Source organism: Camelus ferus, chromosome 19, assembly GCF_009834535.1.
Source record: "Camelus ferus isolate YT-003-E chromosome 19, BCGSAC_Cfer_1.0, whole genome shotgun sequence".
NCBI classification, from domain to species: Eukaryota; Metazoa; Chordata; class Mammalia; order Artiodactyla; family Camelidae; genus Camelus; species Camelus ferus.
Window position 1 is genome coordinate 26,007,690 of NC_045714.1, and position 13,707 is coordinate 26,021,396.

General features: G+C 42.2%; 1 protein-coding gene across 1 annotated transcript in view; it reads left to right on the forward strand.

The window, feature by feature from the left end:
- SPTLC3 (serine palmitoyltransferase long chain base subunit 3) overlaps nucleotides 1–13,707 on the forward strand; it is a 136,297-nt gene that overhangs the window by 84,375 nt on the left and 38,215 nt on the right. Inside the window, exons 7-8 of the mRNA XM_032461815.1 lie at nucleotides 2,850–2,955; nucleotides 12,119–12,338. Coding sequence (XP_032317706.1) covers nucleotides 2,850–2,955; nucleotides 12,119–12,338 — 326 coding nt within the window. The remainder of the gene's footprint in view (nucleotides 1–2,849; nucleotides 2,956–12,118; nucleotides 12,339–13,707) is intronic.

Here is a 13,707-nt window from a genome sequence, read left to right on the forward strand (position 1 = left end):
AGGAGAAGCTGCAAACTCAAGTGTGTGTAATTGTGTCACTGGCTGCCCACAAGTCAAGTAGGATGAGGATGAAAAAAGTCCTGTACATTTTGTAATGAGGAAATATTGTATGACCAGGACACAATACTGACCCCAGGGGTATCATTATATCTGTTCTGCAGATGAAAAAACAGGATATAAAATAAAATGAAGGCACTCCATCTCTTCCATCTCTTCTTTCATGGGCTTTGTATTATCCTGATGAAATGGATTAATTCCAGTTTTAACCTTGATAGGTCAACTAAAAAGTCAGTCTCTGGCTTATTGTTAAAAAAAGAAAAATGGCATTTTTTTATGTTCGTTGGTTCCCATATCATGCCAGATATTGCTACTGAGTCCAAACTCATTCTGCTCGCTGCATAACAGGCCGATAAATTGGGAGCGAGATGTTGGGGCAAGGAATAGCGACTTTATTTGGAAAGGCAGCAGACCGAGAAGATGGCAGACTAATGTGTTGGAGAACCATCCTCCCCCAGTCAGAATACAGGCTCCTTTTATATAGAAAGACTCTCGGGAGGGGGTGTGCTTGGTTGTTGCAAACTTCTTGGTGTAGGAATTCTTTGTTCTTGCAGCTGTTGACGTGAGCCTGTTCATGGTGCTCCTGCAAAATCTCCAACAAAACAAATGTTATTCTCTATTCTGCAACTTGTTATCTTTAGGTATGTGCAGAACTAACAAGACTAAGCCCAGAAAACAGGACACAGGATTGAAGTCAAAGGAACAGATCTAATATGGAGTCAGATTTGTTCTTTTCTATTGTAATATTATTGATAGCATACTACAAAAAGGCTATTTCCAATAACTATTTGTCTTCTTCATTATTTGTACTGTTAGTCTTCTTGTCAAAGGATGTCAAAGAGTATATCTAATGCTTGGGTTTCCAAGAGATTCTAAAACACAGCACCCCTAATCACTTGTCATACACTTTTTCTGAATGCCAGAACTCAAGATTCAGTCACTAGAGAGTGGATGCTGGGGACAGCTTGGGAGGCACTCTATTAACCAGGAAAGCCTCAGATTAAGAGGCTTTCATATTGGGTTATCAAGGTAATTGATCCTATCCCTCTCTGCTTCTTCTGCCAGCACCTTGATTTAAATGTAATTTGTTCAAATGTACTATATCATTTTAAAAATATTACATCCAAGTTCTATTTCAAAGAAATACCTTGTAGCATCATTGGGGGTAGAGGGTTGCAATGTGGAAATGTGAAAGCATCCACCAGTGCCCACCCTGAACACTGAAGGAAACCCTAAACCAGATCCAAACACAGAGTAGGGGCAGAAGACAAAGCTGAGGGGCTCTCCATTGAGACCAAGAACCTCAGTGAACTTAAGCCTGGACCAGTGATAAACCAATGAGTGTCTGCTGCTTGAAGCAACGGCCAAAACCAGTACTGACTGTGCTGGTTCAGATTTATCTCTTCTGGGTCTTTCCTCTGAGCATTTAAGTGGGATCTCAAATGCCTGGTGAACATTACGTAGCAGGCAAATCAGCAGCTCTACAGCATCTCCGTCAAATTCTATTGGTTAAAATTCTATTGTATAACTAAAGTAATTCAGTTTCAGACTCTCAAAAAGGGAAAGTTTCCTGAGCAGAAATATGATGAGTCTGAAAAACATGCCTATAAACCTCTACTTTTGTTCTCTCTCCTCTGGGCTTTGCAGATTAAACCCACACACACCTACACACACACACACACACACCCCTACACACACACCACACACATACACACCACACACACACACACACAAAGCTGGGTTGGTAAGCAAATCTTGCCCAAGCCATCCACACTTGATTGCAGATAAGTGAAAAGTTACCATTAATTATATTTGATTTTGAAAGTTAACAAGAATAATTGACCAGACCTTCATCTTTCCTTGCTGTACATCACCATGGAGTTTGGGAAGAGAGGACCATGGCTGTCATATCAGGCAGTAAAAGGTAGTGGTTGCAAACGTGGCTCAGGGTACAAGGCTGCATGGTTTCAAATCCTGGCTCTGCTGGATCTGATCATAGACCTCAGGCAATTTACCAGACCTCTCTCTGCCTCGGTTTTTTGAAATGTAAAATGGAGGCTCCCACTCCTCAGGGTCTTGTGAGGATTGCAAGAGTTATTACAAAGAACATGCTTAGATGGATGCCTGGGATGCAGAGAAAGCCCAATAATTGTGAACTCTTGTTAATGTTTCCAGAAGCCTCAAAATAACTTGCAAAAGATGCTAATTGTTCCCCTGCCATAAGGTTTTGAAACCTCCAGAGATGGAGGATTGCAAAAGTTAGGTACAAATGCTTAGGCAGTGAGACCCCTGCTGGCCAAAAATGCTACTGTTAAGGCAAACCCTGCTGAACTCTGAAGCACTGGGGGCTAACAGATTGGTGTTAGTTAAGGACACCTCTCAGGATCAAGTTTAACCTGGCAACAAAGCTTAAGAAACACATTTAATGTAAAGCTTCCATCTTGCTGAGACAGGAGAGGAGAGCCGTGTAGGAGCCTGTGTGAAACCATGTTTCTCCCCTAAAGGTTCATTCTGCCTGCTTGACAAACCAGACTGGTCATCTGGTCAGAGTTAAATTTTACTAAAAAATAGACGTCTCTCTATAAATCAACTGTACTTTGATAAAAATAAATAAAAATAAATTAATTTTAAAAATAGGCCTCTTTTCCCCTAGGTGTTATCTGGTTCCAATTTTGCCCTATGAATATTCGAAGCTGAGGTTAAGTCTAAAAAATCTGATGACTCCTGAAAAAGGAAGATGAAGGAGGAATAGAAAAATTCTCTCCTAACTTGAATTTTTATATTATTTAAAGACATGCAAAGCCTAGAGAAGCTCCTGAGAGATGCTGTAATCTATGGCCAGCCCCGAACCCGCAGAGCTTGGAAGAAGATTCTCATCCTAGTGGAGGGCATCTACAGGTATGTAAATAACCAGGTATATTTTAACACTGAGGCCCACAGCAAGCTGACAACTGGGGCAAGCTGGCCTCTTCTCGCTAAATGGAAGAAGGAGCTAGATGTACGTGTTATGGAGGGATGTCAGGTGTTGGGTCACCTGCCTCTTCAGTGACCACACATATGGCGGAGCACCTTGGAAGCTGGTGTACTTGAGAAGGTGTCCTCAGAAAAGTCCCCACAGGGCATTGCAAACTTGCGTTGATTCTTTCCACTACGTCTGACTGCCCCACAGTTTCAAAGGCCTATAGGGGCTGGGTTACTCAACATCACACTCTTTGTCTTCACGGCAATAGTTAATGTTGCTGATGGGTGCATGGCAGCCCCTAATTCAACATGGCACCCAAATTCCAGTTCCTTGGGGGAACTTGGCCAATTGTTGGCATTAGAATGTAGATGGCCTGCACATTTTTCTCAAGGTAAGACTAACCTGGATTGCAATTCTTTATCCAGAGCTGGGAAGAGGGGGAGATGGTCTTTGCATCTGATGGAATGCTCAGTTTTCCCACAGCTTTTAGGCTGAGCAGACAAAACATCCACTAAGCCATTCAGAGCTGCACTTTGATACTGCAGGTTGTGATTGAATTTGCTTCATTCTCTTTCTAAATCTGTTATAGATACTGGGATGGGAATTACCTCTAATCTTCTCTTCTGGTGGATGCCCAAGTCCATAGGTCAAGGAAACAGTATCTTGGAGCTGCTCCCTCCTAAAACAATTCTCAGTCCTCATGTTAGAGGAATCAAGGGTGATCTTTCCTATGAAATGATTCTAGAAAAATGAACAATACTAAAGGAAGGGAATGAGGGCTTAATTTCCCAAAAAGGAGGAGTGTGGCTGCAAAGGAGGCTGGAGATCAGAAGCAGCATTTCTTTCAAGCAGCTGATCTAATTGCTGCTGGTAGATGTAGCCGGTGTCCAGGTTCTTGTCGTGTCCCAGAATGAATTCAGAGACAAGACTCAGACATTAAGAAAGCAAAGTGAGGATTTATTAAGGGATGGATAGTACACTCTCAAGGCGAGAGCGGGCAGGCTCAGGCAAGCAGCTGCCCTGAGGTTTTTTGTTTTGTTTTGTTTTGTTTTGTTTTTTTGTCAGATTGGTTACATACAGTGTAAAAATGAATGGGAAAAATACTTATTGGGAAGGGAAAGATTTGGAGTCATATTCCCTGATTTTCATTCTAACTCCACCTTTCCAAAGGGAGAAGGGATTTTTGTCCTTATTAAGTCTGATTGGAAGTGTCATGGCTTCATGCATGATGGATACTTCTAATATGCAAGGCTAATTTTATTGAAATGAGGGTATTTGCTCATGAGAGCAAAAGATTCTTTTTGAACCCTATAGATTCTTGCCTTTTCTCACCTTTCTTTGTTGGCCTCCAGGCCACTCACCACCCCAAAAGATGTGACCACTTATAAGCTCAGAAGGTCCTGCTTTTCCTTCTCTGCCCAGGGACCTCTGGTGCTTACATGATGTATGGTTTCTGTATTTGGCCAGTCCCTCCTTCCTGCCCAATTCCTGCCATTTGGTCCATGCCCCCCTTTCTCTGTTCTTATCTAGCTATCTGCCTGCTCTAACATAATCACTCCCCCACCAAGTGCACCACCCAGGCATGTTGGGCAATTTTCAGTTGACACAACTGGAGTAGAGGTCTGCTGGTATCTGGTGGACAGAGGCCAGGGATGCCGCTAAACCTCCCACAATGCACAGGACAGTCCCCCACAACAGAGAATTATCCAGCTCAAAATGTCAACAGTTGTAGGTTCTGTCTGGCAGAATTCTCACTGCGATGGAATGAATTACTCAAGACTGGGTGGAAACTCAAGAGAGTGAGAGGGAGTTGGAGACCAACTCCCCGAGCCTCTCAAATACTCCCATATTTATTGTGCACAATCAAAAAAAGATCACAAACAATTGTGTCATGGAATGCAGGAGCTTAAGGAAAAACAGGATAGGGTAGAGATCATGAATTCCACATGGGTACAAAGGGTTAATTTATCCTTAGGGCAGTCATGGACGGAGGGAAACAAGGTACATTCTTCAGATGTAAGAAGCTGATTACAGAACAGACCACTAGACCACCATCTTCTTGACTTGGGTATTATAGACTATTTAAACAGCAGAAAACATGCCCAGCATTTATAGCTGAGGGCATGGGTCCTCGCTTTGCAACAAGCAGAGTAAACCCTGAACTTATGCTTATGATAAACAAGCCATGTCCTGTGCTTATAGCAAGGGACACACAATGGCTCTGCCATTGCAGAAGGAACCCTAAGCTAGAACCTCAACTATGCAAGCAAGGCATTATCTCTGCTTTTTACAGCAAGGAGACAGCAGTGCAGATGCACAGGCTCCTGCTAGCAAAGCACATTTGTTCTTCTTAAAGGTCACAAGTGGCTGGTGTCTGTTACAATTTATTAACCCAATCATGGGCTCCCACAAATAGCGTGGAGGTTGAGAAAGTCTGCTATAGAAGAGTTTAACCACTCACTGACCCTGAACGTGCTCCTTTTAGGAAATAATCTCATCTTGATTTTTGGCTGCTGTAACCTCAAGCATGGGTCTTTCTCCCTGTATGATGTGTGCCAGATACCAGCCTGGAAGGAGAGCCATTATCTAAACTCCTGTCAGCCAGGCCTGGATCTGCTGAGGGAGGGCAGGCTGGGCGTCTCCTTTAACCAGAGTAAACAGAACCCAACTGCACATAAACAGAACTTGGCTCCACTAATGGGAACTTGTGTTCTCAGCCCTTTGATCATGGCTGACATTAAGTGGACTACCAGGGGTTCACTGTCAAATATCCCCACCAGTTACCCAGAGAAACCACTCCAGTGGCAGCGCTTGTTAATGGCTGTGCTGGGCCTGGGTCCTACTGTGATCTCAGGAGAATAGGGGAGCCAGGTCTGGACTTTGTCACCAAACCACAGCTTTGGGTTCATTAGCAATGGTGACAGCCCAGTGAAACAAGCCACCCCAAAGTACCATGGCTTACACAGCACTGAGTGATGATTCCCACACTTTGTGGGGTGTCTGGGCTAACTGGGCAGTTCTGCTTCATGTGGCATTGCTTGGGGTCATTCATCAGGCTGCATGCAATGAAGTATTCAGTTGGGGCTGGAACATCCAAAAATGACCTCACTCCCACATTTGAGCTCTAGGTACTGGCAGTAAACTGAGGTGCCTTATTCTCTCCTCTTCCTGGGGTGCTTTCTCTGTATGAAGGCTTTTGTCATTCAGCAGCCTAGCCAGAGCTTCCTTACAACATGGCAGCCGGCTTCCAAGAGGATGAAAACAGAAGTTGCCAGCACTTAAGGGCTAGGCCCCGCACTGGTACAGCATCACTATGCTGTAACTTATTGGTCACAAGGGCAGCCCAGATTCAAGGGGAGGGGAAATAGACCCCACCACTATGTGGGAGGGTTGGCTTGTGTGTACTGGGCTGGGAAGACTTGCAGATAGCCACCTTTGAAGGCAGTCTACCACAGCAGCTCAAGCAACCTGATCCATATACAGAGGGATGTCTCCACTGTCTATGGACGTGGTTCACAGAGTGGTTTCTTTTATCTTATCTGCACAGAAATACTGTCTTTAGATGAGACTGTGACCTAAAAGGCTGGAAACAAGGCATCTTAGACAGGTCTCAGTGCCTCCTGGGGACTCAATTTCTTCATCTGTAACATAAGGCTAGCCTAGACTAGAGTTTTAGAACATATGGATGTTCTTACTTGCTGCTATACCCAGAAAATGAAACTATTCTGCGTAAAATTTTCCAAAGGGCCAGGGTTAGGAATGTGAAATCAATGCTTCACATATGCACTTCTACTCTTTAGAGATATATTATAGACACATACTTGTTGCTGTCTACACAAAGCCTCCTTAGAGTTTTCCCTCCCAGATCTTTTTTATCTCTGACTTGTGGTTTGCCCCCACGGGCAAACTTCCCCCACCACGGGCAACTCACATAAATCAATTTTCAAAACTCCAGAAAAGAGCATCCAACAAAATCAGACATTTTCAGGTAGGTATCAAGATAGAAAGGCTACACACCAAATCTGAGAAGTCAGCAAACTCCACAAAAGCAGTTATGATAATAATTATAGTAACAATAATAATGTCATAATCAATAGATTATGTAGATATTATTATTTATATATAAACAGGGGAGTCAGGATTTGTGGGGGGCCTAGGTCATGGGTTCAATCCTGTGTTGCTGCCTACAGGTATGTCCCCTTCATAGGGCTCTATTGTAAGAATTAAATGAGATCATAGAAGCTAGTGCTTGGCAGAAGCCCAGACCACAGTGAACCCACAACCAGGGACAGCTGTCTGCATCATTAAATTTATGTCCAGTTGAGGAAGCTGCAACTTGGAAGACAATAATCCATCTGCATAGTGAAGCTATTTGACACCTGGAGGATGGGACTCAGAGACAGGACTCACATTTATCATATGTCTACTCCTTATTAAACATTTCATGTGGGCCAACCTGGGTCAGCTTCCCCAGGACTCTTGAGTTATTGTGAGGATGAAGACACTGAGGTTCCAAGGCCTAGAGATCTTGCCCCAGGGCAGATAATTGCGATAAAACAGAGCTGGGATTCAAACCAGGTGGCCCTGCTGGGACAGAGGCCCAGGGTAAACAGACAGTCAGCCCACATGTCCACATCCAATGAAGTAGACATGGACAATGCAAGGTCATCCATTTGACTTTCTCCATTAACCTCTCTAGGGCTTAGTTTCTGCATCTGTAAAATAGGGACATTGAAACTTGACATCTAGCGTTCTATGATTCCATGATTTGAGGTTTAAAAATTGTTTTCATCTTCATTTTCCTTTAAGTGTTGTTATAAAGTCACTCTCTTCTAGTTTTGTGTCTCTGAGAAGTCTAGTTGTCGATTCCCTGTGGTTGAGAAATCTCAGTATTATTCAAAAATACACTAGAGATGGGAAGAGGGATCTCAAATATCCTGGCATATAAACTAGCATACTGGAGCCTGAACTTTCAAGATAAAACTAATCAAGAAATACTATCCAGCCTTTCCAAAAAATACATATAAACAAACATTGAAATCTCAGAATTCCATTTTCTCTAAGAATGTAAGCCACTCTTCTGCCCAAAATAATGTAAGCTGAAAGACTGAGAACCTTGGTGGTAAACTCTAACCTGTATCTGTATGTTCAAGCAAATAAAGACAAAGAAAAAGAAAACAGTAGTTACTCTAGTTTTAATTAATCTTAGCTCTTTTCCCTCCTCTCTCTCTACCTCCCTTTCTTCTCCTGGATTATACTTCGGGCCACCAAGGAGATTTTTTCACCATGTAAGTTGGCACACCAGTGGTTTCATTCCCAAACCTGCCAGTGGGTAATATGGTTTTTATGTGGAGGAGAAGGTGGTGAGAGGGAGATTTCTAAAAGGAGTCTTGTCACTTAGCTAATACATTATGTAATAGAAAATATATAAAGAAATTACTCACTGGCTTGCTGGTATAAGAATAATTCAGGTCCCTGCACAGGGCTTCAGATTAATTGGTGGAATTATATTTACCTGCAGGTGTATTTTAGTTTTTTTTTTTTTTTTTCTATTGAAGTCAAAAGAGAACAAACTTCCACTCAGGAAGAAAATGTCAAATGCTGTTCTTGTTTTCTTTTATCATTTTTGGCACAGTGTTATTTGATAGCAACTCACAGGAATAACACAGCCTTCTTATGTACACAAACTCAATATCCCACAAAAGGAAAAGGTTCAATTCAAATCTGGTCACACTGAGTAAATGAAAACTTAGTGCAGGTGAATATAACTTTTTATAAAAACTGAGTTCTCTGTGGATGTATATGTGCCCTGTATTAACTTCAGATATGGGAAATATCATAGAGTCATTGATCTTAGAGGAAGAACTATAAACCAGGTGGACAGACTCCTAATATCAGCTAGTCCAGCCCCAGCAAAGATGGCTAATTAGCTGCCCTGAGTGTCTGCAAACTATTTAAGTTCAATTCTGGCTCCTGCCAAACTCAGTTCCTGAACAAGATTGGCTATTTGTGACATGTTCAATTTTTTAGCCTGTTTGTGTTACCAACTTATAACATTTTAAAAGGTAAGAAGAAGATTCTAGAATTTTTCAGGGCATACAGCTATTTACACCCTTTTTCCTAGAAGATCCAACACAGAGCATTGGCAAGGGCTCCCAATTTCTCACATTAGGGCTCATCGTTGCAACCAGTTCCACCTGAACTCCTTCTGAGAACAGAGACAACTCAATGTGAGCTCATTGTATGTCAGACACTTTACAAGCATTGTTTCTAGTCGTCCTTATAAAGACCTTGGGAGCAGCGTGACTCCATTGTGCTTATCTTACATCTGAGGAAGCTGAGACAGAGAACATCGTGTAAGTTGCTCAGGTCCTCAGTTAGTAAGTGGTGTGGCTACCATCTCAGCGTGGGCTGTCAGAGAGCTGAACCTCCTCCCTCTTAGTGGAAACAACTTTAACAAGCAATTCCTCTAAGAAAATGGTAGAACAAACTCACAAACTTACATAAGAGAAATGACTCTGATCTTTGTTTCATTAAAATCTGAAAACAGCCATTCAGAATGATCTTTTGAGAAAACAAATGCAAAAAGCTGGTCTTGATTAAAATTAAGAACCATTGCTCTGCCAGTCAATGTCAAGAGCATTAGAAAACAAGCCACAGACAAGAGAAAATATTTGCAAAAGATACATCTGATGTAGGAATGTTATGGAAAAGATACAAAGAACTCTTGGAACTCAACAATAAGAAAACAAACCACCAGGTTAGAAAAATGGGCTAATGACCTTAGCAGATATCAGACCAAAAAAGATTTACAAATGGAAATAGGCACATGAAAAGGTGCGCCATACCATATGCGAACAGGGAAATTAAAATTAACACGATGAGATACCACTGTACACTGATTAGAAGCTCAGGAACACTGACTATAGTAAATGCTGGTGAGGATATGCAGCAACCTGGAGCTCTCGTTCACTGCTGGTGGGAATGCAAATGGTACAGCCACTTTGGAAGGCAGTTTGGTGGTTTCTTACAAATATACTCTTACCTTACAATCCAGCAATCCTGCTCCTTGGTATTTACTCAAAGGAGCTGAAAACTTGTGTTTTCAAAACCCTGCACACAGGTATTTATAGCATCCTTATTCATAATTGTCAAAACTTGGAAGCAACCAAAATGCCCTTCAATGTCGGTGCTTGGATAAATAAACTGTGGAACATCCAGACAATGGGATATCATTCAGCACTAAAAACAAATGAGCTATTGAACCATGAAAATCCATGGAGGAAACCTGAATGCATATTACTAAGTGAAAGAAGCCAATCTGAAAAGGTAACATAGTGTACAATTCCAACCTCATAATGCTCTGGGAAAGGCAGAACTATGGACACAGTAAAAGGATCCTCGGTTGCCAGAGGTTGGGTGGGGAAAGAGATGAAGAGGTGTAGCACAGTGAATTTGTGGCGCAGTGAAAATTGTCTGTAGGATATTATAATGATGGATACATGGCATTATACATTTGTCCAAACCCACAGAACGTATATGAGGAAGAGTGAACCCCAATACAAACCATGAGATTTGAATGATGATGTATCAGTGTGGGTTTATCTGTTGTAACATTGGTACCACTCTGGTGGGTGATGCTGATAACAGGGGAAGTTAGGCATATAGGGGGCCAGGGGTATGTGGGAAATCTCTTTACCCGCCACTTAATTTTGCTGTGAACCTAAAACTGCTCTGAAAAATAAAGTCCTTAAAAAAAAAAATAAATAAAGCACAAATGCTACATCCAGCACCCATTGGTCTAGGTAACTATGTAACAGCCAAACTGTTTTGACTGAATGCCTTAAATTTTGTTATTTTTAATACATCAAATTTATTAAATAAATTAAGTAAGAAGAAGGGAGAAGTTATCTCTCTCTTACGGTCAACTGACTCATTCTTGAACTAAGATGATGGGTTGCTTGAATTGCTTGACAAGCCCCTTTGTGGGGTAAGGGTGCAAGTCTGTGAGTTTTCACAGAACTTGCCTGTCAGATCAGTCAAAACGGTACACAGTGTAGACACAGCTGACAAAGTGTTCTGAGAACTGATTAAAGACAAAAGTTCTTTTAAATTCATTGTGTTCCAGAGGCACCATGTAAATATGAATGCTGATTTTTCTTGCTTATTTACTGCCTTGTTTACCTTTGCTGGAGAACTTGAAGTGTTTTTGCAATTTATAATACCATGTAAATTTACCAAATTACAATAATACCATGAAAAATTTAGCAGTTGGGACTAAAACAAAATTTATCTAGAGCAGTGGTTCTCAGAGTACTGTCTCCAACCAGCAGTGCTGTAATCTGGAGCTTAGTACAAATGTAAATTCTCAGCCCACCTCAGACCTACTCAGTCAGAAACTCTGGAGGTGGAGCCCAGCAATCTGTGTTATAACAAATCATTCAAGGGATTCTGATGCTCACTCAGGACTGAGAACCACTGCCCTGAAGGAAGAGAAAGAAGGGACAGCACCAGGTGCCTCGAATAAGACTGAGTTCATGAGGACTGGACAGGAGAGCCCAAGGACTTTCTCCTATGCATCAATTAATATTATGATGTCTTAAAGTTCTTTTGTGTGTTTTTAATTCCTTCTTTTCATCTTCGGTAATTCAAGCACTGAGTTTAGGCCACACAGAACTGGCCAAAAAGATAGTAGCAGACTGATAAAGATGGATCACCACAGAGCAATTTAATTAAAACTAGCAAAATCCCTAGAATCCAACATGATCAGTCTAGCTACCCTAGGTGGCTTTACAAATAAACTCATCATCAAGGCAGTCGCTAGTTGTTTGCTTGGGAATTAGCAATAACAACTCAAGGCATGTAAATCCATTGAATGTAAATTATTTTTCCCCAAGTAAAATACTGCCAGAGTAGCCTTACAAGATTGGGAAGGTTTTCTCAACCAAATAAAATTTGCCTTAAGAGAAAAGGAAAGGCCTGTTGCTGTCATCCCTGTCTGGCATCGGGCAGGCTGTCTGAGAAGTACTGAAAGGCAGGTGACACAGAGCTTCCCAGGAGGGTGCTGCCTGGTGACCAGCATTTCTTCTTATGCTCCAGCATGGAAGGTTCCATCGTGCGTCTGCCCCAGATCGTGGCCCTAAAGAAGAAATACAAGGCTTACCTCTACATAGATGAAGCTCACAGTATCGGATCTGTGGGCCCCAGCGGTCGTGGTGTGGTGGAGTTCTTTGGAATGGACCCCAGAGATGTTGATGTGTGCATGGGCACATTCACCAAAAGCTTTGGAGCCTCAGGAGGTTACATAGCTGGAAGAAAGGTAAGAGAGATGTCCCTTGTGCCTGGGAAGGCATTCTTTGGGGTTCTCTGATTCCCATGAGTGCTCCAGTTCAGCTCAGCACACTTTGATCCATCAGCACAGGTAGCTGCAGTGTGATAACAGCCAGGTCAGACCCAGAAGGTCAAGGAGCTCACCCTCTGATAGAGCAGATGAGCCTGATGAGTGATCACGTGAGCATAAAAAGACAGCACTGTGTTCACAGGCACAGACTTAGTACAAAGGAGAGGGATGATGACCTCTGCTGGGCAGAATCTAAGAAGCCTTAGAATGAATGTCAGTCTTGTAGACAAATGATGGGGGAGAGTATATTTCAGAAAGAGGGACTCATGAGTATCAAGCCACAGAAGTGATAATGGGATGTTACAGAACTGCAAGTAGTTTGGTTCGTGTGGCATGAAAAACAAAAGGTGGGTGGTAGAAACAGTGGACAAAGGTCAGATGTTAAGGAGTCTAACCCTGTGTTACAAGATGTGGGTTTTAAGAGTTTTAATCAAAATAGCAGCAAGATCAGAAATGTCTTTTTCTGAGATTTTTCCTCTGCAAAATAATTCTCTCCTACAATTTTGGATGAGCTATGGGTCAAGATTTGTCATCCTCCAATATCTACATGACTTCAGATTCTGATCTGACGGGATTAGACTCTTAAGTGAGTGTTATCCCTCTGTCAAACGAAACAAAATCCACAACCTAAAAGCTGAGAGTTATGGGGTTTTTTGGTGGATTTTCTGAGGACTCAAACCCAGGAGGCAGCCTCTCAGATCACTCTAAGAGATTGTTCCAAAGTGGAAAGGCAGAAGCCAGGATACATGAATTTTTCCAGAAAAGATCAGGTGGTCGGAACATCAAAAGATTACTGTTAATTAAGGAAAACCAGACATCTCAAGTTAAGGAATTTAGTGCTATTTAGGGTCAGTATCCTGTCCTTTCCCATCCTGAGTACTTTGGGGACACTTTTGGGGATGGCAGCAGAGGCTGTGCTGCCTGTTTATCTCCATCCTGACTTCCCTTCGCTCACTGTCAGGGGGTGGCAGCAGCAGCTGATGACTTGATGGCCACAGCATCCTTGTTTACTAATATAGCTTGCAACATTTTTTATTCACACCTTTCATTCTAGTGCTAATATCACCAGGGGGGTTGCCAACACAAAACAAAGGTTCAAAAAAATTGTAAAAGAAGAGGGAGGAGAAGGAGAGGAAGAAAATGAAATATTAAAACCTGGGTTTGAGGGATAAGACTCAGCCATCTGCTCCCTCATATGACAGTTTTGTCCAAATCCTAGTAGCTCCTCCTACAGGTCTACGCCTGTCCCAAGACACTGTCAGGGTGGTGTTGGCTCCACCTAGGAGGG